The sequence below is a fragment of the Fukomys damarensis genome, unplaced genomic scaffold (assembly GCF_012274545.1).
Source record: "Fukomys damarensis isolate Sample0158 unplaced genomic scaffold, DMR_v1.0_HiC HiC_scaffold_16, whole genome shotgun sequence".
Classification (NCBI taxonomy): Eukaryota; Metazoa; Chordata; class Mammalia; order Rodentia; family Bathyergidae; genus Fukomys; species Fukomys damarensis.
In genome coordinates this window covers 97,943,830-97,966,384 of record NW_022900928.1, presented here as the reverse complement: position 1 = coordinate 97,966,384, position 22,555 = coordinate 97,943,830, and the positions used below count along the sequence as shown (strand labels likewise).

The following is a 22,555-nucleotide window of genomic DNA, read 5'->3' as shown; positions in this document are numbered from 1 at the left end:
AAAAAAATGGTGCCAGGTACCACAACAGCAACAGAACTTCGCTGTTTTCTGGATATTATTCTTTTCTTTGTTTTTTTGTTTTTGTTTTTTTTAATGGATTGTGCTGACTGTCTATAATTTTGTTCAGATGACTGCAGAACCTGGAAAAGCTGTTGCTGCTATGGATGCATAACATACTGCTATTATTGGTCTTTTAATATAAATATAAATATATATATATATAATTTGAATTTTTTGGAAACTGCAACTGTGCTGTCAACTTTAGAAAAAGTTATCCCAGTTTACTGTGTTGAGTTGGCATTGTACAGAAATTAACAGCCATATTGATCTAGAAATGTTAATGTTTTTTCCATTTGTACAGGGGTAATGCACTATATTAAATATGTAAGGTCTTATCTACGTGAGTTTGATTACAGAAACTAATAAAGTATTCTCTAAACAATTAAAAAAAGAATAATATAATACTACAAGAGCAAGAAGCAATTTAAATATGTTCCGGGACCATTTTCATCTTCAGGATTAAGGATTATTTTAATTTTACATCATTGCCTTTTCTCTTTTACTTTCCTTTTTAGTTTTATCATTTTAGGATTCCCTATTTTTAATTTTCATATAGATTTCTTTAACTGATCATTATAATTAAGCATAAAGTCACAAATTACAAAGTCATATTTTGCTGAATTCTAGAGTTCTAAATTATTCATTCTACTTACTGTTTTTAGATTATTTTATCCGAAAATTTCCAGTTTATTGTTGTTTTTTATTTTGTACAAATAAGGCAGAGTTAGAAAAGAAAGAACATATGGAGATACCTCAAAGAGCTGGGACTAGAGGTTCCATTTGACCCAGCCATCCTGCTGCTGGGTATCTTTCCAAAAGAATTAAAAGAATCATACCACAGTGATATATGCACACCAATGTTTATAGCGGAACAGTTTATAATAGCTAAAACCTGGAAACAGCCCATTTGCCAATCTGTTGGAAACTGGATAAAGAAGATGTGGTTTTTCTATAAAATGGAATACTACTCAGCCATAAAGAGTGAGAAATTCGAGTCATTCATAGGAAAATGGATACATATTGAGGATACACTCTTAAGTGAAATAAATAAGCCACACGTGTGTAAATACCGAATAGTTTCTCTGGTGTGAAAAACTATAATAGTACACAAGATCCTAATGAGATAATTAATAATGTGAAATAGGAAGAAAAGGGCTAAAGGTGTAGGGAAAGTGGGAAGGGTGGGGGAAAGGTAATAAGGGAGAGGAAAAAATATAAGAAAATGAAAAAAATGGAAATAAAGTGTTTGTAAATGGGGAGGGGAAGAGGGGGTGAAGGGAGGGCAGGGACAAGGGGAAAAAATGAGAATCAAGACCTGTCATGTAAAGGTACAGGATCCCAATAATGAATGTAACTGTATTGTATACTTAGATTGTACCAATAAACTCAATAAAAAGAAAAAAAAAATCTTATTTCCTGATACTATGGAACAAAAACAATGTTGCCATAATAATTTTTTTAAATTGAGACATGGTCTCTGTGTAGTCAGACTGGCCTTGAACTCACTATGGACAATAATAAATTATGAGACAAAATAGGAAACCAAAGGAAGAAGCATCTGCTCAGTTTGGGTCAGGAGCATCCGTCCCGAGAGCTGGCATTAAAGGCTTGGTCCCAAGTGAAGCCACCAGAAGCAGTGGGCCATTTAAGAGGTGGCCCTAGTGGAAGGTCTGTGGGTCACTCAGGGAGCCCTGGATGAGGATGTGGGATCCTGGCCCTTCCTTTTGCTTCCTCACCTTATCTCAGTGCTCCCAGTATGATGTGTTGCCTCATCAGAGAGGCCCAAAGCAAAAGGGGCAATCAAAATCAGAACCTCTAAAACAGTAAGCCAACAAGAATCCTTATTCCTTATACTCTGAAAACCCCAGGTGTTTTGTGACAGCAATAGAAAGCTGGCTAATGCGATGTCTCTTCTGGTGTCCGAGGCTCCCTGAATCCAAATATGACAGTGACTGCAGCTGACTCCTGGAAAAAGAAGAAGTTTGTCCTGGGGGCTGGGGCTCCCCTGCCTGCTGAGTGGAAGGTGGCTTCCTTCTCTCTAGGAAGCTCCAGTCACAGCTGGGCTACATCAGCTCAGCTGGTTGGAGCATCAAGGGGCAAGGTAGTCATTCCCACATCTGTCTGGGTCCATGAGTCCTCTACAAAGCAAAATTATCCCACAAACATACATTGAACCTGGCCAGCTGTCTGGAAATTGCCTCCTAATGATCCAACACTGCCCTATGCAAGATGAGTAATAATTCACACCAGCATGACGGGCAGCCTCTGCTGAACTCCAAACAGAAAACAAACTACATGCTGGCAAACCCAAGAGCAGCCAATGGACCTGTTTTACTTGGCTTACAGTCTTTAATTATGTATTTATTTGTTGTTAGTTTATGTTTTTGAGATGGGGTCTTGCTATGTAGCACAGGCTGGCCTCAAACTCACGGCAATCCTTTTGCCTCAGCCTCGTAAGTGTAGGGATTATAACCATATACCACCACGACCAGCTACAGTCTTTTTTTTTAAAAAATAGGTAATCAGTATCTTAAAGATCTAAAAACTTCATAGGAACACTAATTTCTGGATTCTCTTGACAGAATCTGAAGCTTCAACATGAGCCAGCCCTCAGACTCACAGACGAAAAGCTCACTACTATTGAGAGCTGCCGCCCACTGGAGATGGGGCCAATGCACCTCTCGGCCTGCTGTGATCTCTCTCTTGTGCATCTCCAGGCCTGGCCCTGTGGGTCTGTTTTGCCAAACCTGCAATATCCCAGTAAAGGCTCCCGAGTGCCATCTGTCATCTAGGAATTCTAAGGCAGCCCCAAAGAGGCTTCTGACTATGATGTTGGAAAGAACCGAGCTCCTTTTCTAATAAGATGGGCAAAGGGCCCTTTTTATGCCTTCCTGGTTTTCTGGAGGAAAAGATGAAGCCTGGCTATCAACACAACCATCTAACAGTTCACAGGTGGGAAGAAAGAAACAGATCTGGGAGGACAAAACCCTACCCACAGAAGGGTTTCTCCAAAGCCAGATGTAATACCCAGGCAGCAGCCCCAGCGGCTGGCTGTATCTCTGCACAACAATCCTGCAAGCAGCTTAGGCACAGAGATTCTGCTCCCACAAATAGCCCAAATTCCCAACAGCCACAGCTACTGCCAATCTTGTCCCAGAGGCCACGACTTTGGAGAAGGCTCTGAAGATGGGAAGGTTGGTCCCCTCCAAGTCCCACTGACCCTGCAACTCCTGGCAAGAAGGCCAGAGTGAGCCATAAGGTCAGGCTTCCTTTCATTTTCTTTCTGTCTCATCACTTTCTCAGCTAGATCATCAGAACTAGAGGCTCTTAGGCATTTTCCTAGTCCCAACAGTTAACAGCGCCATGCTGTTAACTCATGAATGGAATCTCCTGGGTGAGAGAAGTCAAGATTTACCCAGGATCCCTACATTGGAATTTGAATTTCATGCTCCTGAATCCCACCCAAAAAATTCTCTTATGATTCAATTTTGTTTCCTTTGTACAGACACACGTTCATTTATCATCCTCCAGAAATACAGATAAGACTTTTCACTTCTAGACATCAAAGATAGACATCTTGGTGCCTATTTGTAATACTTCATGGGCCATTATGAGTGTGATTACACATTATGGTGTGTCCAGGACAACCTTTGTCTATGCCTGCTGCCCAGTTTAATAATTAAGAACATTCCCTCTTAGTTTTAAAAGTATCTGGCTTGGGAAGTTGGGTGCATTGGCACATGCCTGTAATCCCAGCACTTGGGAAGCTGAGGCAGGAGAATCACCATGAACTCAGGCCCAACCTGAGCTATACAATGAGTTCAAGACCACCATGATAAAAATCTGGCTAAACTACATCAGGGTCTGACAAGTGGTTTGTTCTTTTTATCTTTCCTTTTATTTTTTTTTTTTAAAGAACATAGGATCTTGCTCAAACTCCTGGGCTCAAATGATCCTCTCACCTCAACCGTCCAAGTAGCTGGGATTACAAGACAGGTACATGCCACTCCGCCAACCTGTCCAATTATCTCGGTGAAGAGTCAGACAGGAAATATTTAGGCTCTGCAAGTCACACAGTCTCTGTTACCACTCCTCAACTCTAAAAGCTGCCACAGATAACATGCACATGAACAGGCAACACTGTCCTGCAATAAAACTTCACTATATTTACTAAAACAGGCCTGGGCTATAGCCAGAGACCAGTTCGGAGAAGCCCAGGAATAGCTCAACCATTTTACAAGTCTTCAAGGGGAAGAGATTTGGGGCACAGGAGTTGAGTTCAGCCTGGGCAACATGTTTCCAAAAAGTAAAATTAAATTAAAAGGGAGGGTCAAGGCCACCATGAAGGAGCCTGACATGGAATCATCAATGAAGGAGAATGAACGAGCAAGGAGAAAACGGGTCATTCCCTACACAAACACAACACCCGAAAGACGGAGCTCAGAAGGGATCATCGGGAAAAAGGAGGCTAGTCTGCCCAGGAAGTGGAGGAGAAGGCACACTCCCGTTTCCCCTCTTGTCAGTGCCACCCCATCCCCTGCTTCAGAAGGGGCACAGCTCAGCTTACTACCTTGGAGACCCCAGGGACAGGAATCCCTAGACCAAGCCAAACCTCACTGATGCTGGGACAAATCCCCGGCAGCACAAGAACAGCACCTACTGCCGGAAGTGCCATTGAGAAAGCACCAGTAACTGCCCCCTTCATTCATTCTACTGAAGAGAGGAGTCTCATTTCTCAACTTCTAGCTCTAGAACACAGCAATCCTCATGAGTAGGTTTCCCAGGTCACAGTCTTTGGGACACTAGAGACACAGCGTGTTCCCAAAGGAAAGATTGTTTCTTCAGGTGATCACGATTCAGCTGTACAGGGCCCGTGATAGTACCATGTTTGTAAAATGATAATAAACATCTTTCAGTGTTACTTGTGTAATTTAGGAGAAAAACAGAAACCTCAAATAAACATCTGATTTCCTGAGCTCTGGTTAAAGCAATTATGCACAGCACAAATGCCTTTCCCAAGGAAGCACCTTTTGGTAACTCTAGGGTGGCTCTGTGTCTGTCAACAGGAGGACGGGGCCTCGGGCAGCACTGCCCAGGTCTCCTTAGTCCTCAGGGGACCTCCAGAGCCAGCTTTCTCTCTCCTCAGCTGGGCTGTGTGTGTCTTCATGCTAGCAATATCTGCCTTCCACACCTCAGACAACTGGCTGTACCCCTTTCTTTCAGTGGGGAAAAATATTTAAGTCTATGTTTCTTAATTTTCACTAAGTTCTCTCTCCCATAAAAATTTAAAAATATATGGATATTCCTTGTTTAACAACTGAGTTTCAGTCCCACAACTAGGTCATTAAATGAATTCGGTCACTAAATGAGAAACTGCATACAGTGTGTACATTACAATATTCAGAAGAAATGGTCAAAGGAAACTCCAACTTGATGACTTTGCTTTTATCTGCATAACTCTTACATGCAGTGCTGTGATGTATAACAGAGCATAAAACTACAGTACTGTACTGTACAGCACAATCAGCAGAAATCACAGAACTGTGCTGCAGAAGCCACCATAAGGCCACACTGCCACTCACATTTCTGCACTGGAAATCTAAATGCAGGTCATAAGTCCGAGCAGTGATTGTCAACTCTGAATAGCGCACCTCAAGTCCAGGCAGTCCTTAAACAGGCAGGTTGTTAAATGGAGAAATACCTGTATACAAAGGCTGAGCATTCCTCAACTGAAAATCTGAAATGTTCCAAAATCTAATTTTTTGAGCTCTGACATAATGCTTGGTTTTGGATTTTGGACTTTCAGATTAGGGATACTCGATGTGTAAAGTCTACACAAATATTCAAAAAAAGAAATCCAAAATTTGAAACACTTCCGGTCCCAGCACTTTGGTTAAGGATTACTAAACCAGGTGAATGCACTGTTGTAGCACTGCAGGCAGGAGGGAGTTCAAAGCCCTAAATACCTTTCTTATCACCAGGAAACCCACACAGCCATCTGACCTGGGGAGGTAAACAAACCTGGACATTTCTCTCTGTTTCCTACATCCCTCTTTGAAGGCTGAGGACTGAGCTTGCACACAGAAAGTAACACCCAAGGTGTGTTTCCTGGGGGTCACCCCACAGCCCCCTGCCTGACGGGACTCTAGTTCCTGGCAGGAGTGATCGTGGCCCCACTGGTCCTGGTATCGACAGCCCCTCACCAGCAGCCACCTCCTCCATTCACCCACCTCTCCATCAAGGCTGCTCCCCGAGTCCCCAGGCCCATCCTACTCCCGAAGGGCCAGCACCACGCACCGGGCAGCCCATATAGGCTGAGTTGTGCACACCAGGCGGCCGCTTGTAGGTGCCATCGCTGTCAGTGGTGATGAGCCTGTCCTTCTCAGCATCCGCCGGGCAGCCATTGACCTGGTGTTTCCGCCGTGGCTTTGGGGAACGTTTTATCCGAGAGCTGCTAGGAAAAGCAGGTGTTATCTTTGTAAGCAATAAGCCTACGCCTTGTGGCCAGCTCATCAACTAAACACTGCCTGTGTTCTACATGCCTGCGATGAGCCAGCCGTTGTGGGACACAGCCAGGGTACAGGCAGTGTGAGTTCACCACCTGGGCTCCAAAGATGCTCAGAGCCTGAGAGACAGACCTAACAACACGCAGACCAGAGTAACCAGCCATCACAGCACCATGTAGGTGCACAGGCATCCAGAGAAGGTAAGGTCAAGGTGGGCTCTTAATTCCAAGGTAGCCTGAGTGGGGTACTTAGGATCAGGCAGGGCTGAGGCCGGGAGGGATGAGATGGGAGGCACGGAGGTGGTGGCACAGGGCCCTGCACCCTCCTCCTCACTGACTTTCATAAGCGCAGGCAGGACCTTCTGCCTGCCCCTAGTGTGCAGCGGGGTACCCTCTGCCCTGGCCTTGGTTGGGATCCCGCAGCCTGGCCCACCTCTTCCTGGGCTCGATGAACACAGAGGGAACGCTGGCTGTGGGGTCCAGGATCTTGTCGATCTGCATCTGTGCCCTGCGGTACACGCGGTGCCGCTCCTTGGTGTCGCCTGAGGACAACTCATCCACCACCGGGAACTCATAGTGGCCACGGCGCTTGGCGCGCAGTCGGATCTTGTTGCGATGGTGCTCGATCTCCGACTTGTGCCGCAGCGCAGTCTGGATCTGGGGACGGGTGGTGGTGACACACATGGTGTTCCAGGGGGTCCTGCGGCCCGCGCTGGGAATGCCTTCCTCACCCCACCATGGACCTGCTGTCCCTAGGCTCGAGGGAGGCACCAAGGAAGGTGACAGGATGGGCAGGGGCTTCCTTCCAGCCTGGAGACCTGGCTTCTTTCTTCCCATATCGGGGAGAAACTCAGTCTAAACTTGGAAATCAGCCAGAGACAACGCCGAACACATACTTGTCTGATAATTAGACAAAATATGCTGTGAGAACAAAATATTTACCATACCCAATAATATCACTACCTTTAGAGATCTTTAAAATAAGACTGACCATCCAGGTGTGATGGCACACACCTGTAAACCCAGCACTTGAGAGGCTGAGGCAGGAAGACCCTGCTGGGAGCCAGAGGCCAGCCTGAGCCATATAGAGAGTTCAAGGCCAGCCTGAATTACATAGCAAGACCTTGTCTCCAAAAAAATCAATAAAGACTGATGTGCAAAAAAAACGCGGTACTGACAATTCCATCACTTAGGGAAACAAGTTCCCTGGCACTAAAGATGGAAGAATCATTGCTGGCCATGCAGGACCTGAACCAGGTCTGCAAGATCGAGAGCCAGCTGAAGCAGGACCATACGAGACTTAAATACAGCAGGCTGAGAGGCCTCTGCCGCAGCTCTCCTCTGCACATGAGCCCAACAGCACCTTGGCTACTACATGTGCTTTAAAAACCAAGCACAATGTTTTCAGTGAAGCACACTTGGCAGCCCATGCCACTATGACCATCTGACACTGTATCTTTCACTTGTCTATTAGCACTGACCAAATCAGACTGGGACCTTTTTTTATTAAGCTGTTTTTTAATAAAAGCAAGTACCTCTTTGTTGATTTTGTTGGTTTCTGCCACTCGGTCAGCCAGGATGGGGTGCTGCACTGGAGGGGCTGGGATGGGCTGCATGGCGATGAGCTGGATCTTACTGGGGACCTGCCGGCTGGCCTCCGAGGAGCGGGAAACCCTGTCCACATGCTCAAAGATGGAGGCCGAGGAATGCTGCTCTGTCCCAGAACTGGGCAGTCGGGGGCCTGGAACAGAAGTGAAGCGAAAAGTCATCCTAAAGAGGCAACACTGTAGAGCATTTCTGAAAGAATCTGCAGATGAGGCCTCGGCCCAAAAATACATCCTGACACCGGCAGGAGAACTTTGGATTGTGAGTAACTTGTTCTGCAAGTGTTCTTCAAGATGCGCAAACACACCTAATAAAATTTAACTTGATATATAAGCAACATCTTGCCAGATAAATAGTACACGACACTAAATGTCACATGGCCACAAGTGAGCCACTGGTTCCTCCCTCCCCACCTCCCTCCCCCCCTCTCTCTCTGCAGGACTGTGGGTGATTTCTCCCAACAGCAAGAGGTTATAGAGGGGATCCCACCTACAGAGGAGGAGTAAAAAGAAAAGGAATACCTCACTTGAAATGAGATTAAGGAGATGTGTAAAATGTGGGAAAGAGTACAAAATTTTGTGGAAAAACACCACCCAAATAAGGCTACAGCAGCATAAGTGATGAATTTGTTTAAAGACAATGCAATGCCACATTTCCACAAAAGCCTTAAAAGGAGGCAAAAGCAAGTATCATTGGATAGGTTCCTTGTTAAAGTTGCAGAAAAAGAAAACGATTCCAGTGAGCCAATAGATAGCATTGATTCCTTTAGTGATAGTGAAAGTCGTCCTATATAATAACTCTCCTCTCTCTTGTCTTTCTCACACCAGACACAATGGTATTCAAGGGTTAAGTGCAGGTTAATTTGTCTTTATATTTTATTATTTTATATTACATTATAATGTTGTAATCATTTTACATGAGCATTTTTTGGGTTGTGGAACAAATTACTTGAGTTTCCATTATTTCTTATGGGGAAATTTCCTTTGATATACAAGTGCTTTGGATTACAGGCACATTTCCACAATGAATTATGCTCACAAACCAAGATTTTACTATACGTGAAATTTCTCTAATTGAGCTTAAATAATCTGGACTAAATACTCTCTGTAAACATCATTAAAAAGTATAAATACTCTCAGGAAAGATGTGAGGAGATCATTATTATACTCTCAAAAATTGCCCTGTAAGGGCTGGGGATTTAGCTCAGTGGTGCCACTCCCTGCCTTACAAATGCAAGGTCCCAAATTCAATCCCCAGTACCAAAACAAAAAACTGCCCCATTTTGTCTAAATGTGGTTCAAATCTCCAATAACAAAAGGGAAAGGACAGGAGGATCCTGGAATTCCTCTGCTGCTCAATAAGCAATTTTACAGGATGTCTAGAAAAAAACATCTGTTGCAGCTCCGAGCTTCCACTGTCAGCTGGAGGGAACTTGCAACAGTGACATCAGTCAGTTGTGAAGGCAATGAACTGCAGTCCCCCAAGACCCTTCAGACAGGATGCTCAAGTCATTTCTACAACACAGCCCCATATCTACACACAACCTGTGCACACCCTCCTGCAAGTCATCCCTAAATTCCTGTAATTTCTAATATAATGTAAAAGCTGTGCAAACAGTGGCTGTTTAGGAAATAATGGCCAAAATAAAGCCTGTACATATTCAAAACAGATGCAGTTTTTTTCTGACTAGTTTTGCTCCATGGCCAGCTACACATGGAACCCACGGATATGGACTGTACTGCTGAGAAATCAAAAGGCAGCAGTGGCACTGCACCTGCCTCATAAGCACAAGGTACTGAATTTGATCCCTGATACTGCCAAAAAAAAGGCAGCACATCTGGGGGCACATAGCATGTACTGGTTAACAAGGATCGCTCATCACCTTTCAGCTCTGATATAGAAAGAAAAGCTGAAGAAGCACGAGAAGAAAAGCCTGATGCCTGGAGGGAATTCATTCCCACTTTAAAGAGATTACAAAGGATACTGAGAAGTGGCTATAATGGTAATTTTTGTTACGTATATTTCACTACAATAATTTTTAGAGTAATGGCATCTGTTTAAAAGAAGAAATTTAAATGTACAGAAAAGATGGAAAAAAAATTTTAAATTTTAACAGAGACTGGACTTGGTATAATGAGTGATTTTTTTCAAATTTCTTGCATTTTTAACAATGAGGTTTTTCTCTAATGAGTATTATTTGTAGTAGAAATAATCCCAAATAGATTTAATTTTTTTTAAAATAGAAGAGAGAAGAAGAGGAGGGGAATAAGTGGAAAGCTATGCAGTTGAACTGAAGTCAACTACTGTCCAGTTTTCCTAAGCCATTGTAACCTCTTGTTTTAAAATAAATAGCTAACTGCAGGAGTAAAGCAGTAGAAACTGTTTTTAAACAAAAGCCAAAGGTTTAAAACCCCAAGCCAAAGTGAAAAATGTAGTTTCTCTTCGGTATACAAAAGACTAAGAGCTAGAAAAGTGCTAAGAAAGTGTTGATGTTTTATATAAGGAATGCATATCAGTGGTATGTAGGTTTTCATATTTTCTCTCCACTTGAATTATAGTCACATAATCCCAAGTAATTAGAAATTATGAATTACAACTCTGAGTCTCCCAGCAAGGAGGCAACAGCAATTCTTTGCCTGCCCCAGCCCTGCAGGGAGTCTCTCTGTGCCACCCCAACCAGCCAGGCACTGCCAGTCCCAGCGGCAGCTCCACACATGGCAGACAGTACCTAAACAGAGATCACTACCTTTGCCAGATGGGACTGGCCTTGCCTACCCGAACTTCAAAGGGAGCCACAAATGCTACAAATGTTGCACAGGGTGGCCCATTAAGCTACTGCTACTAAGAGAGGAGAAGCAGATGCACACAGATTTACGCCCTGTGAGTCCTGCCTGAAGGCAAGTAGGGACTTTGGATTAAAACCCCCTTCTCTGTAGGTATTAGTTTTAAAGAGCAATGGTAGAAATGACACTACATGGTCAAGAGATCTATCGTACATCACGGTGACTACGATGATTGCAGTATTGCTATATATAAAAATAGCTAAGTGAGTAGGCCTTATTCTCACCACACACAAAAAATGATAACCATGTGAGGTATGTTCTGTTAAACAAATTGCTAAGCCATTCTACAGTATATACATCCTGTGGTAACCATAAATATATACATTTTCATCCTGTCAATTACAATAAGTATTTTAAAATAAAAAAATAACCTTCTGCTACGTAAGACCCTGCAAAGGACATAACACAGGATCATTTCAACCAAGCAGACAGATGGAAGAAAGTGCACTGCTGAAATGCTTCAGCAAAAAATATTTTTAAGGAACTGTTACTGTATTACTTGCAAATAAATGCAGCAGATCACATCATTACCAATGCTGGTGGCCCACGATCACCCTCATGAGACATCAATCACAGTCCCCTACTGTTTTCTCTGTCCCTGACTCCTACCACATCCCAGCAACTCAGCAAGCACTGAATGGATAATTACTAGCTGACTAATCGACTGTAGTCACCTCAACTCAGTTTGTAAGATTTTTCTCTTGAAAAGGGCTCTGGGAATCAAACGTAGTGAAAAGATGAGAACTATATTTGATAATCGTGATCATTTTAGAAACAGGTGCTTCAAAATTCCTCACACACATATAACTGGGTATTATATGTAGTCAATATGGTTGTGAATATTAGTTAGCTTGGCAAAGTCTTTAGCAGGCGCAAAAGTAAATTCCCACCCGAAATCCCTGAACCTGGAGTTTGCAAAATTCAAATGAATGAAGTCCTAACTACTTAAACATCAAAAACTTGCACACTCACACCCTAAGACGAACATAATAGAAATACCCACCATTCTGATGCCCTTAGCTACTTGGCACATTCCCAATGACAGAGAAGAGAAAGACAGAGAGGAGTCACAGTCAGGGACAGAGGCAGTGACCACAGTGCCATCCCATCCTGTGCAGCTGCCGCCACTCTGGGTCCACACCATCTCCTCTGTCACCTCTCCCGTCACATCCTAACGTGACCAGCGTCACCATGTGGCTCATCTTAATGCCCAGAACTGTGAATACAGTGGCATATGACTGCGCAATTCCTGAAGGGCTCTTGCAGGGTCATCTGGGTACATACGAGGGCCTAGCCACTTTCCAGGAACAGCTGGGCAGGGAATAAAGCACAACCTTGAATTTACCAGAGCTGAAACAGTGGTCTTTTCTGAGCTTCCGTCAAGCGGGTGGGAGGAGGGGCTTAAAATGCTGCATGACCTGGGACAGCTGTCAAAAGTCTTGCCATATTATACAATATTCAATGAGGTCCTATGCAAGCAATAAAGTATGTGTACAGAAGCATTAAAGCTATCTCATGCACCTTTTAAAAAGGAAACGATGTAAGGTGCACTGATATATGGAGTGAGAAAACTAGCTCTCTAAAACATGAAAGCAGTGCATGCAGCCTGGTGTCCTTCCCCATTAGGACAGCAGCACCCGAGTCCCTCCCCTCCTACACAGTCGGCTTTCACCCCCACAGCCGGAGCACTTGCTACCTGACTTCTAAATATGTGCTGAGTGGCTCTTGATTGTTATTGGCCTTGTAGAACATACCAGCTGCAACATTCTCAGAAAAAAGGCAAACGCAGGCCCTTAAAAGCAAGATATTTTCAGGCAAGCAATTAACAGATACTGAGAAAACTTACATCCCTTTTTTCTCCAAACATTTCTTTCCCAAGATTAAAACTAGACTTTAATCTTGTCTATCTGAAACATGGCACCTGTTACCACGGTGCTAAGTAATCTTTAAAGAATCTGTAAAACTAGACCCAAAGAAAAAGCTCTTCCCCTCTTTTAAGGGGAATATGTCCTTAAGATTATACAAGAATCAGTGGGAAAGGGTCTCAAGGACAGGCAGTTCATCCCCCCATGAGCCTCAGGGCCTTAGGGACCTGCAAGGCCACAGGAATGTCAGGGACTTCAGTGGCCTCTGGGCTTCAGTCCAGAATCTCTTCACTTATAAAGCACAGGTCACTCCCTGCTGCACTTTCATATAGAAGTATTTGTAATTTTTACAATGTAACCATAAAAACTGCTATTTCAAATAAAATTCAAAATTTTCCAATTATCTGCACTACTGAAACACAATCCTGAAACACAAACAGAGCTCCAGCCAATGCACCAGCTGACAGACACATTTACTTAGAAGAAAAAACAGAGCTATCTTTCCCTCACTCCAACCCACTCCCAAGGCTGGGAAGGCCTGTAGGCATAGTTTTGTCACACAGCACAATTCTCATCATTACGACCTTAAAAGAAAAAGAAGTTCACCTCAGACCTGGCCTAGAACACTCTTTCTGACCCCCATTCCAAAGATGCTAAGCCACTTGCTCACACCACACTGCCTGCGGGAAGACAGATCTCTGAAAAGGACCACATACAGCAGTGTGGACAGAACTTTCTGAGTGTGACAGCTGTGCGCTCCTTGAACTGGCTCCTAAGAAAGTCACCATGCTGGGGCTGGATGTTAGGACTATGGTTTCCATTCAGTCCCTCCATGTCCTTCCTGTAGGAAAATCACTGGGACTCCACACTAGACTGAAACTGAAACAAGGCTACCAACCTCATGATGCACCTCAGTGAACCCCAAACCTCTTGCACAGTCCCTCACCTCAAAGCTGACACCAAGGCAATGCTCAATGGTGACAGCTGATGCTGAGAAATTCACATTCATACACATGAAATTCACGTGCACAGCCCATTTCACAGATTTAAAAAATTAGCATCTGAAATGGCTTAAAACTAAGGCCTGTGGGGATCTCATGGCTGCTTTAAAGTGGAGAATGAGGGGTGTCACAGACCACTCTGTGGGGCACGGTGGGCTTTGCCTTCCGGAACTGCTGCTGGTGCCTTATCTTCTGCTTCCCTCTCACTGGACTCCTCACTGACCGTAGAGTCGGCATCAGAGGGGGAAACTCTGCAGACATAAAACAAAATACAAACATTCAAAATAAGAAAGAACAAAAACAAAAAGGTCACATTCATCTGGAAGTCAGGCTTCCAGGCACAATTGGTAGAGGTGAGACACTGACCTAAAGGGTCATACTGACCTAGAAATTCAACCAATGCTAGGAAACCAAGTGCCAGCCTGGAGGACAGCCTCACAACTTCCAGGGGCCCACGACCCAGATCTGGGCCCCGGGTCACTTCTCGACAGGCAGTCTGGGTCCAGCCCAAGTCAGATCAAAAAGAATCTGGGGTCTGTGCCTAGTTTGGGGTCAACAGGGCCTGAGAATTCCCTAGAAGGCCCGGTTCTGCAGTCACCCCAAACAACTCCAGATCTTTGGAAGATGTCCACATATACAAGGACCCCTAATGAGATTAGCATCTTTATAAAAAACATCTACTGTATTGTGGCACCCAGGTTGCACCAGCCCTCCCTGCACCTAGGCTCCCTGGCTTCTGTGAGAGTGTGAAGCAATAAGAAATTCTGGGGTCCCCGCAGCATACTGAAATATGTAGTTATCCCTCAGTATCACACTTTTAGTGTCTCCGCGGACACCAAAATCCGTAGACATTCAAAGACCCTCATCTAAAATGTCACAGCGTTTGATAGAACCTGTGTTCCTCCTCTGTATTCTTTATACTGTCTCGGGCTATTTACAATGTTAATTTAAGGAGTACTTGTCATGTTGCTTAGGGAATAATGATGAGAAGAAAATGTCTGCGACTGTTTAGTAAAGATGCAATTTTTCCCCAATATTTTTGATCCATAATTCGTGGAACCTGTGGATATGAAAGCTGAAAGTGTAGAGGGACAACTGTATACACCATGCAGATCACCAAGGTGCTGTGACTAGTATTCACAGTAAGGATACTGGAAGGAAAGAAACACTTCACAAAGTTTTACTAGCACGCTCAATTACCTTTAACAATTTGCTTTACTCTTGGCTCGCAAAATAATTAAGTAAACAGCATCTCTCTATATGATTCATTTTCTTTCATAAGGACCATGCTCTCACATCTATCACATTGCTAAAACTAGGCCAGGCCCCATGAGTAGGTTTTCTGATAAGACAGAAATCATGACATCGTTTCGAATGTTGGTTTTGTCGCATACTTTTTTACACGTAGCCGCAGATCAGCACTTAAGAGTTGCAAAGCTCAAAGAAAGTCTGATAATCGGAGGCTCCAGCAGCCAGAGCCCGACCATGCTATGATCTACAGTCAGCCTCCCAAGACCTGATTCTGAATTTTTGTCTTCTTCCACCTCCTCGCTCCAGCAAGTCTCACAGTTTCAGAAGGTAACAGGGGACTTCCTGGTGGTTTGGAAAATGAGTAAGTGATTCTCCTCATTGCCCTACTCTCATAGAGAGACTGGAATTAATTAGGAATGGGGAACTGGACAGGGAGGAGGTGATGAGGAGTCCCATGCAGTGTGCTAACAAAGTGACAGCACAGGCAGCTGAGAAAAAGAGCAAACAGGAGGACATGGTGAAGGTCACCTGCAGACAGAGCAGCGAAGTCACACGCAGCCATTGGCACCACAGGCAAGAGCACAGAAGGCCACACTGGCTGGAAATGTGCACTGGGCCTAAACGCACTGTCAAACCTTCACAAATAGCAGCTCCTGATCTTAAATCACACAGCCCACTTCAGTGGCTCAGCAGACTGGGCTTAGAAGCCTAGGGTCCTTGTGCAACCTGGTTACTCACCAGTCTCCTGTGCTCGTGCCATTGGCCCTTCTGATATTGGAAATTGACAACCTGAAAGCATACAGTGCTCTGAGATAGAGAACAACCCAGTAAGCCCAGTAATAACCTTCCTCTGTGGCGGACGTTCTTGGAAGGGATCTTGGACTTGGGGCTTGGCACGTCTCCATTTTCCGAGGGTGTGGTGTGGTCCTTCACAGGTCCTGGCAGTGGTGCTGGCTCATGAATAATCAATATATCATCTTTATTGTGTTGACCCAGATGTTGCTTGGCAAAATCGAAGCCCTTTACGCTAGGGATCTGCAGCTAAAACACACACACACAGGCACACATAAATGAGGTGGTTAATGTGACATCTGAGGACAGGAAAGAGGTGTCCTGTGGGTGAATAAAAGGAGCTCGTGTCTGACCCAGTACCATAATGTTAATGCCACTAGCCAAATTCCACAAGCATCTCCAGAATGCTGTGCATAAGGTCCTGTTTGTATCCAGAATTTGTGACAGATGCTTGCAAAAGATTAAACAAGAGTAGAAGGATTAAATAGCAAGTCCATAATACTAAAGCTATTCCAAGACAGCATCTGCCCTGTGGCCATAGTGGCAAATCATGAGCCAGTAACTAAAAGAGACCAGCAGGATGAAACTTTATAGGGAAAGGGCACAAGAGCCAGACCTTGATGGTGGACAGAACCTGGAAGGAAGAGGAAAACCAAAAGCCTTCCCGAGGGCCTCAGGTGACTTAGTAAGGAGGCTGCTGGTGATGTGCCGGTGAGGAGGCCTGGTGTGACTTTTGCTAGTGGGTTCTCACCCTGAGGACAGCACAAAGTCGAGAAGCAGTGGGTCCAGGTAAGAGGACGTGTCCAGTCAAGAAATAAAAAGTATCCCTCTAACCGCCCTCTTCACACACACACACACACACACACACACATATATATATGTTTAAGTTTTTTAAAATTTAGTGAGAAAAAGACACATTGCTATGAATCCCACTCAAAATAATTCCCCTTGCTTCAAACACTCATCCCATCATCTTGCCACTTTCTAAAGCAGTTCTGGGAGTCCTCTTTCTTATACTGCAGATGATATAATCAGTATCTGAGGAGGAAGAATGCAGGGGACTCCACATGCTAATTTCTCTGGACAATGAGAAAACCACTTAATGTTTCTAAACATGCAGATTTCTAAGATGCAAGCAAGGGACCAGTAAGGGAACCCAGTGATATCCCAAATGCATAAAACCATAGAGGCTTGAGCCCAAAATCTTAGCAACGAAGATGGGGAGGACTGGATAGCTCTGGAAAGCTGGCAAAGGGACTGGAAGCCAAACAGGAGCGAGAGTGAAAAGCCACCGGTTACCTGAAAGTTTCTGGCAGGGCAACCCAGTAAGGCTGGGACAGAAAGAAAGTGAGTATGAAGGGATGAAGGCTGAAGTAAATAAACGACAGGTACACTAAACATACATGCTTGGTGTGAGGTGATAGCAAAGACCCAAAAAGCAGCTGCAGAAGGTCAATAGCTCAGAGGAACTCCAAGCTGAAAGGTGACACAGACAGCCCTCTCTCCAGAAGGCGGCAGCAGCAAAGTTGGGACTTTTCCAGATTAATACAGATCTAGAGATAAAATGTGGAAGACTATCTAACAATGTGGGGCTACGAGTAAGAAAAAGAAGCAAAGAGGAAAAGAAACAGTACCTTCAAAGAAACAGAAGAATTTTGAAAGTTCAAGGTAATAAAAGCCAAGGCAAGAAAGAACTTCTAGAAAGGACCAATACCAAACCCGCAACCGGACCTGGGAGCCAACCAAGGACCAGTGGTGAGACAGGAAGGATACTTGAGGTACCCAGAGATGTGGGAACCTTTTTTGTTACTAGTGCTAGGACTCAACCCGGAGTGTTGTGCATGTTAGACAAGAGCTCTACCACCATAGCCCCGGCCATTTTTGATGAGGAGGAATGATTTTAAATCCAGCTTGTAGAGCACAGAAAAATAAACTACATGCAAAAAAATCATCCCAAGGGGTCACCTCAGTAGGAACACTTCCTGACAACCAAAGACCCTCCTTGGACAGCTTTTGAGACAAAAGACACAATCACCCAGGTCTAAGAAGTAATTTTCAACAATCTACTGCATATAAAAGCAAAAGTATTTATTGTATTTGCTTTAACTGTATCACAAATAAATGGCACTGGTGGCGTAGGTTTGTGACCCAAGGTCTTTCTACCACCAAAACTCCAGAACTGATGGAAAAGTGACCTGCAAAAATGATTTCTACCAGTAGAGGGGGACAAAATGTACCGTAAAGGTAGTTTACAAAAGACTTGCTCAGAAACAAAAGGCAAAGACTGACCGATCACCTATATTCTCCAAGGAGAGAGACCCTGTTACTCTGTACCATGCACCCCCAGGCTCACTCAGCAAAGGAGAAAGCTCAACCTGCCACTGTAGGAGACTGGATTACCACAGGGATCTTCAACTGGGCCCTTGGGTGAGAAAGAATCAGAAAGACCAAAGCACACAGGGCAGCAATGAGAAATCTCAAAGGCACTGGCTCCCCCGCATCCTGGGACAGGCCCAGCCAAAGCTTTGCACTTATCTGTCTCGCTCACAGGAGGGATGCTCAGGGCCTGCCAGCACTGTGCCAGGAAGCACCCATGTGCCCTGACCTGCACGCTGGCTAGGAGGTCACCAGCCTCACTTCCAAAGCTCTGCAAGCACCTGTCCTGACAGGGGTCTCAGTTTGGGTCTTAAACTCACATTTCACATCAAAGGACCAAAGAGTGAAATTTCCCATGTTGTTTTTGTTGTTGTTGTTGTTGTTTCCTACTTTTTTGTTCTGTTTTAGTTTGGCTTGATTTTGGGGGACAAGGACCTGCTATGTAGCCCAGGCTGGTCACAGACTTTCGATCCTCCTGCCTCAGTGCTAGGGTTACAAGTATATGCATAGCCCCTGGCTCCATATTCATTTTTAAAAGATCAAAATCACAAGTTCAAATTAAAGGAACAAATACTAGAGCTAAAATAGAACTGCATACATTCTTGAACATTTACTCAGATTTGCAGAATATTTTCATGAACATCTTGAACTAATGCACACTGAAAGTCTTGTGTTCAGGCCTCCTAATGAAAAATCTTTTGCTCATTGTCCCTCACGGCCTCTTTCTGCTTATTTGTCATCCCTGTGGACTTACTAGATTTTAATTAACCATACAGCAACGTGGTTGGGTTCTACTGTCAATAACACATTTAATAGCAATCATCAATATGCCTTTTACAAACCTAACACTTACTAGTTCAATGTTCTTTCCTGTCTACTGTAAATTTCCATAAAAATTTAACTCTTAAAAACTGAAGCATACATATATAAATATAAATACTATGTATATGAGAGTTAGGCAAGCCAGAAGCAACTCTTAAACTTTAAAGAAACCTATTCCATATGATTAGATGGATTTCTATCAGACTTCGACATGCTGTCCTAATTTATGGAGCACATAATTATAAGTGTTATTTTCACCTTGAAAAGGAATGACAAACCCACTATAATTCTCAGGTGTCCAACTGCTAAGGCTTCTTAAGATAGCTAGAAAATTAAAATTTGACACTAACTGCTCCTAGCTGATAGTGAAAACCTCAACGAGCAATTTCCAGTTTCAGGATGCTGCACTGGTCCTGCTGCACCTCCTTGCAGCTCCCGAAAAAAAAGTGAAATAGTACCAGACAGAATCAATGATCCTCTAAACACTGTCACCACCATTTACTAAGCCTCACTGCCATCTTTTTTGGTATATTTCCAGTAAGAAGGAACATGTCCCTAAGGACCGGGCAATAATTTCTTTTAGCACATTATGGGTTTGCTTTACCCAAATGGGGGGAGCTACAGGTTACTTCCTCTAAGCAAAGACAGCAATATAAAAACACAAGCAGTACTGGCTCCTTCAGTACTGGGTGCATGGCTCACATCTAGGCACTAAACACCTCCCGTGAGAAACCGTCTGGGCTCATGTAGGAAACAACTAGGATGACGCACATGAAATATGGCAAAAACGTCAGAGTACTATACAAACACAACTGGGGACTGAGCGTTATAGACACTGTTGGTTGATGAGACCTCAAGCAGTTCATATAAATAGCTGAGTCGTCAAACATTAGATGCAGCTATAGACATAAATTTAGATACTATATTTTGAAAGTCAGCAACAGCATGTGACACATGGTAGACCCTCAATAAATATTTGATGACCGAATGAACTCCAGAAAGGTCAGCTGAAGCACCTAACTTACTGGATTTTATGAGGAGCCAAGAAAAGGCCCCATGTCATAAATGATATATGCAAGTCCTATTGGTTCACTGCTGATCCCAACTAACAGCTTTAGTTTGTGTTTGTTTTTGTTTTTTTTCCAACTAACAACTTTAAATACACATCTTGCAAGCTGGATAAGTTGCAGTCTTCTACAACAGCAGAAACTGGGCAACTATCTGTGCTTACAGGCAAAACAAAAGTCATTACACACGAGAAAAAATCTTGAGCAACACCCTCATCTCCTTTGTGGAATTCACTCATTTTCTTTCATTTCTACTTTTCTAGACCACTATAGCTAGTTTCTCCATTTCTTTTTTTTCTTTTCTTTTCTTTTTTCAAATCTAGAATTAAGCCTGGCTAGCACTATTATGTCCCCAGCCTTCACATGCAGAAGAGGCTTCAATGAGTATTTTAGAAAAGAGGAGTCAAGATTAATTAGAGTCTTCAATATTCATATTAGGACCCACTTATTTCGGAAGAAGGATGGTTCTTTTGTTCTTTCTTTCTTTCCTTTTTTAATATATCACAGAGGGGACAGGCCACCTTGTCTGTGCCCCACTAAAACACATCACCCAACAAGTCAGGGAGGTCTGGGAGAGCAGGTCAGTCGAGTAACAAGAGATGTCTGATGAATTTAAAAACACGTGGGCCATAAATGTAATGAGAGCCAGATGGACGGAGGCACAATGAAGTCCCCAGTGCGCAGGGTCAGCCTGGCCCCCTGGGAAGGGGTAGTTACGATGACAATAGAAACCACAGCGCAAATCTCAGCAGGGTGTGAATAAAAAACGTGCAACCCTGTAGAGCCTGCCACTGTCAGCATTTGTTACTAGACGGGTGAAATTTGTAAAGAATCCACACAACCACCATGCTGTTTCCACTCAGAAGGTGAGGACAAGGGAAAGATACTGCCATCTGTCTGTCTTCCTGTGGTGGGCAGAGGGACCCTTGTAACTCAGGGGAGGGGCAGCACATCACAGTCAGCTGACTGAGCAAACCTCCACTCCTGCACCCTGCGCATGGCGCCGGAGTCACACCAGCAGGCTGGGTCTGCAGGAGGGGAAAAGCAGTCACGAGGCCCCTGGAGCCTCGGTCTGTACTGCCTTCCCAAGTGACCACTGCAAATGAAAACATCCCTGCAGAAAAGCCTGTGATGGCTGCCCACTGCCCCAGCACCAGCTCCAATCCCAGGGCCTGGACCTTGTGGGCTGTGCCCCAGCTCTCCTGAGCTACTCGGTTCCCACTGCTGCCCAAGTCACCTCCTTCACCTCTCCCCTCCTGTCCAGCAACACCTGCTCTCGGGAGACAGAAGCCTAATGTCTGCTTTCACTGACTGCTCCTTCTGCCCCACTACAGCCCTGGAGGCAGAGGTCGCATGTTGTGAATTTGTCACTTAGCCTGGCTATGCTGGCTCAGAAGTTTGGCTCCTGGACGTCCACGGGCTGGGGCAGATCATTCGCACTGCCCTCAGTGTCAACGTCAGGAGCAAGCAAGGGTGCCAACCCCTCAGGGGCCATGATGCCAGACCAGTAACTGGGTGTGGACTGTCCTCTTCAGAAGGGACAAGTTCCACAGGAAACACCACACCCAGCCAATGCCATTCGCAGTAAAGAGGATCCAAACTAGGGTTTTTTGGGCAAAAGTAACAATTACTTTGAACTACAGATAAAGGAAAGACACATGGTTTTATGGGGCTTTTTTCTTTCTTATTTGAAATTTTTAAAAAAGGGCCCTGCCTCAACATGACAAAATGGCCTCCTCCACTTATCATGTTTCAAAAATAATCTACTCCCAGAAAACCTGAAGAGGTCTCCTTCTCATTACAAGGGGAAGTGGGTGTAGACTGTAGGTTAGCAGACTTATTGCTTCCAGATGTTTGCAGCTCTGGATTTGCTAATGGATTTCAGAAAGTATGGGAAGGCAGAATCAGGGTCGGGTGAGTGGGATGGAGAGAGAAAGCAGAAAGCACAGAAGCAGGGGAAGGAGCCCCAGCATCAGGAGCATGACGGTATCTCCACAGTATACCCCAAGGAACAGGACACAGGCCCTTCACGACTGCCATGCAACCTCAGAAGAAGGCAGAGGAAGTAGGGCGCTTGTTCTGAAGCTAAAGAAAGATCACCATTTTCCTACTGCAGACCCATGAAAAGATCTGTATGGCAGGTTCCTGCACCAGCAAAACCAGACCCTGCTTCTGAAACCTGGTGAGATCTTGCCAGGGAGCTCCGTGCCAAGGACCTCAGCAGTAACCAGCTAGAAACGCGTATGTGAAAGCTCATAGCACCTAAAAGCGAAGAACAACTCCATGGCTGGAAGTTCTATTCGCAACTCTGCCCATTTGATTCACAGCAACATGTGGCAGGCAGAAATATTTCAGATGTAAAAGTATG

General features: G+C 44.4%; 1 protein-coding gene across 3 annotated transcripts in view; it reads right to left on the bottom strand.

Annotated features, from left to right (window-relative positions):
- The window catches only part of Kiaa1549 (KIAA1549 ortholog), a 140,841-nt gene that overhangs the window by 30,593 nt on the left and 87,693 nt on the right, over window positions 1–22,555 (bottom strand). For 2 of the 3 annotated variants that reach the window (XM_033764511.1, XM_033764512.1), the window contains exons 11-15: window positions 15,975–16,171; window positions 14,015–14,130; window positions 8,101–8,306; window positions 6,999–7,222; window positions 6,358–6,511 (exon numbers count right to left, since the gene is read on the bottom strand). In XM_033764511.1, the coding sequence (XP_033620402.1) occupies window positions 6,358–6,511; window positions 6,999–7,222; window positions 8,101–8,306; window positions 14,015–14,130; window positions 15,975–16,171 (897 nt within the window). Of the gene's footprint in view, window positions 1–6,357; window positions 6,515–6,998; window positions 7,223–8,100; window positions 8,307–14,014; window positions 14,131–15,974; window positions 16,172–22,555 lie in introns of all 3 variants that reach the window. The other variant, XM_033764510.1, reaches the window with a different exon arrangement.